The 4171-nt window shown below is 54.8% G+C and overlaps 1 protein-coding gene across 1 annotated transcript; it reads right to left on the bottom strand.

The window, feature by feature from the left end:
* Positions 1–1758: 1758 nt before the first annotated feature.
* On the bottom strand, positions 1759–2005 carry NRGN (neurogranin; the record flags this gene model as incomplete). The annotated part of the gene is made up of 1 exon (XM_017738346.1): positions 1759–2005. A coding segment is annotated over one exon (222 nt), but the record flags the coding sequence as incomplete, so codon positions are not given.
* Between the last annotated feature and the right edge of the window lie 2166 nt (positions 2006–4171).

The following is a 4171-nucleotide window of genomic DNA, read 5'->3' as shown; positions in this document are numbered from 1 at the left end:
AGGAGAGAGCGAGTGGTCAGCCTGGGCCTGGCCCCGCCTGTGCCCTGTGCCCCGCCTGCACCTTTACGCCTCTCTGCACCCTGTGCCCTGCCTGTACCCTTCACCCTTCACCCTTCCTGCACCCTGCTGCCTGCACCCTGCCTGCACCCTGCCTGCACCCTGCCCACTCTCTGCACCCTGCCTGCACCCTGCTCTCACCCTGCTCCTGCAGCCTGCACCCTCTCCGTGCCCTCCCCCTGCCCACACCCTGCCCGTGCCCTACTTGCAGCCCGCCCACACCCTGCCTGCACCCTTGTCCTGCCTCCACTGCTGCCCACACTCTGCCCTCACCCAGCCCAGGAACCTGGGGTTACCGTGCCTGCACCCCCCTAGGCAGAGCACCATGGCAGAAGGAGGGGAACCTGGCTCCGCTGCTGTCAGCCTGTTCAGCCCCCCTAACAAGGCATCCGGAAGGAATCTCTGGGCCCTAAGAAGCTGCACAGCACCGGCATTTGGCAGCTGCCTCCCCACTGCAGCCCTGTGACATCCTCACTGCAGCCCCAGTGCGTCCTCGCTCCATCCTCACTGCAGCCCCATTGAATCTCCGCTGCTTCCTCACTGCATCTTCAGTTTGCTCCCATCGCATCCTCACCGAATCTCTGTTGCTTCCCCACTGCATCCCCAGTTCATCCCCACCACATCCTCACTGCATCCCCTTTGCAGCCCCACTGCATCTTCACTGTGTTCCCACATTGTCCCCACTGGATCGTCACTAAATCCCCACTGCATCCTCAGTTCCTTCTCATCCCAGCCCCACTGAATTCCTTCTCCATCGTCAGGGCATGCTCACTGCATTTTCACTGAATCTTCAGTGCATTCTCACTGCATCCCCTCTGCTTCCCTACCACATCTCAGTTCTGTTCCCACTGTACCCTCAGTTCATCCCCACTGTGTCCCAGCTGAGTTCCAGTTCCATCCCCGCTACATCCTCAGTTCATTCCCGTCGCAGCCTTGCTGAATTCCCCGCCACATCCTCACCGCATCCTTCTCTTCCTCCCCACCGCATTCCCACTGCATCTTCAGTTCATCCCCTCTGCATCTTCACTAAACCCCCATTGCATTCCCACTCCATCCTCACTGCATCCCAGTTCCATCCCAGCTGCATCCCAGTCTCATCCCGGCTGCACCTCCACCAGCCCCGCCACACTCACGTGGCCGAGCCGGCAGCACGCCCTCCCCGCCGCTAACCCCAAACCAGCCTTGCCGGTATCCGGGGCCACGCCGCGCTCACGGCACCGGCACGGGGCACGGGGCACGGCCCGGGCACGGCGCAGCCACCACCCGGGGCTCCAATGCCACGCGGCCTCGGCACCGTGGGCGCTTTTTAAATTTACCTTTTCCTGCCAGGAGACTGTGACACAGGCTTTTAAAAATAGCATGTGCTGAGGCGAGGCGCTCGGGGTGGTGTTGCTAAGGGAGAGATTCAATCCAAATCTAGGGCTGCGCCTTCCCATCCTACTTCCCATCCTTCCCAACTACTACGGCGCGCACCCAAAATTAGGGCAAGGCAGGGGCTGCCTGCCTGTGTGCTTCCATCTCCTGGGAGGAAAAACCCCTTCTCCATCCCGAATCGGTGCGGGGAAGGATGCTCCATCCCAAATCTCTGCAGGGAAGGATGCTCCATCCCAAATCAGCTTGGGGAAGGATGCTCCATCCCAAATCAACACAGCAAAGGACGCTCAGAGCAGCATCCTTGTAGAAATGACCCAGTTTTGGGGGGAAAGAAGCGGGATTTGGGATGTACCTAATCACCGTTGCGGAGGTCACCGCCGCGGGTGCTGTTGGCGCACTCGGCGTCCTTGGTTTTCCGATCAATCTCACCCCCTTTGATCTTCTTGCGGGTCATATGGCCACGGAAACTAGCCTGGATCTTGGCAGCTGCCGCGTTGGCATCAGGGTCGTCCAAAGGGATGTCCAGGATGTCCTCGTCCAGCTTTGTGCAGGCTCCCTCCTGGCGGTGGCAACGGCAGGGTTACAGCTGGTGGGACCTCAAAGAGCGCAGCCCCCTCCCCAAATGAATCCATTCAAGAACGTCCTAAATGAGCCCCTGTTCTAAAAATTAGGGGGAGGGGTGCTAAAAATTAGGTTTACTAGTCAAAAATTAGGGTCCTTTGCTAAAAATGAGGGTTTTTGCTAAAAATCAGGGTCCCTTGCAGGTGTCTTGGGGAAAGTGCAACCAAAGCTGCAGGTGGGGGAAGATGCTTCACCTCCTGCTCATCCCTAAATCCCACCCTGGACTACACGGCTGCAGGAAGCCAGACTCCAGCCAGGGTTATGATGCAGGGAGAGGAGAATCCATGGGATCCATGGGAGCAGAGGATGGGTTCTGGGGGGTATTTTTGGCACGGAGCTGGGGGCCATGCTGCACAAAATGAGCTGGTCATGCCTCAGTTTCCCTTTCCCTTGCAGCCTGTTGCATCCTCCTGCATCCCCCCTCAGAGCTTTGGTTGAAATCACCAGGAGATTTGGGAAAGGAGTGATGCCAGAAGGGAGGAAAAGCCCCAGCAAGGACAAATCACTGCAGCCCATTCCCCTCCTGCCACATCCCACCAGAGCTGTTGGACTTGGCACCAAGTTCAACAGAGAAAAAAAATATGGGAAAATGAAAAGAGGTGGAAATGAGCTGGCATTGGATGATCCAGTGCCTGCAGCTGTGGGGGTGAAGCCTTTTTGTTGCCCCACGAGCACTTGAAAGGACTTAAAGGAGTTTTGGGGGGCTTATTTGTAGATTTTGGGGGGGAGGAAGCTCATCCCGTTGGAGCGTGCCATGGCTCCACGAAGTTGCTCGGCTTGTTTTACCATTGTGAAAGGTGAGGATGGGTCCAAGGTGGAAATGATAGGTCCAAGGTGGAAATGATATGTCCAGGGTGGAAATGATATAGCCAGGGCTGGAAATCCTATAGCCAGGGGAGAGATCCTATAGCCAGGGGAAGGAAATCCTATATCTAGGAAAGAAAGCCTATATTCAGGAGAGAAATCCTATATATGCGGAGGTGGGGGGAGAACAACCTATATCCAGGGGAGAAGTCCTATATACAGGTGGGAGAAATCCTATATACAGGTGGGAGAAACCTATATCCAGGGGAGAAATACTATATCTGGAGGAGGGAATCCTATAGTCAAGAGAGAAAACCTATATATGAAAGGGCATATCCTATATCCAGGCAAGAAATCCTATATCCAAGAGAGTAATCCTATATTAAGGGAGAGGAAATCCTATATCCAGGGGAGAAATACCATATACAGGTGGAGGAAATCTATATATGCAGGGGCATTTCCTATATCCAGGGGAGAAATCCTACATTCAGGGAAGAAATTCTGCATACAGGTGGCAGAAACCCATATCCAAGTAGAGAGATCCTGTATATAGGTGGGAAAAACATATATTCAGGGGAAAAAAAAATCCTATATCCAGGGGAGACATCCTATATTCAAGGGAGAAAACCCATATGCAGGGGGCCATATCCTATATCGACAGGAGAAATCCTATATCCAGTGGAGAAACACCATATCCATGGGGTGAAAACCTCTATGCAGGAGATGAAAACTTGTATCTAGGGAAGAAATCCTATATTCAGAAGGAGAAATCCTGCATATGAGGGAAAAAGTCCTACACATAGGGGAGAAATCCTATATCCAGGCAAGATAAATCCTATATCCAGGGTGGGCTTTGCCTCTTTGGAGGTGCCCAGGAGGAGAGATGGGGGCTTTTCCCTGTGCTGCTGTCTTAGCAGGAGGGGGAAAAGGGGGAAAAAAGTGGAGAAAAGGGATTAAAAAAAGGGGAAAGGGGGAAAAAAAGGGGGAAAGGGGCAGGAAAAGTCAGGGGATCAGGGAGAAAGGGGAAAAGGATGTGGTTTTCCGCCCAAGCCAGCTGGTGGCCAGGAGGGAGGAGAGAGAGGTGCAACCCCAGTTAAGCCCTTTATCCATAAGCAACCCCCGATCCCACCTGTAGAGCAATTGTGGGGCTGGGGGAAGCAAAAGCTCCATAAAAGCTGGCTTCGAAGCCAGCGGGGTTTTCCTCGGTGGGCTGTGGGGTGCAGGATGCTGGCCGCGCTGTGGCCCCGGCGGGATGGATTCCGAACTGGTGCGAAGCAGGAGTGGGGATTTGGTGGGGGGCTGGGGGGAAGAAGGG

Source organism: Corvus brachyrhynchos, unplaced genomic scaffold, assembly GCF_000691975.1.
Source record: "Corvus brachyrhynchos isolate BGI_N302 unplaced genomic scaffold, ASM69197v1 scaffold46, whole genome shotgun sequence".
In the NCBI taxonomy this organism is placed as follows: Eukaryota; Metazoa; Chordata; class Aves; order Passeriformes; family Corvidae; genus Corvus; species Corvus brachyrhynchos.
The sequence above is the reverse complement of the archived record's forward strand: the minus strand, read 5'-3'. Positions and strand labels throughout refer to the sequence as shown.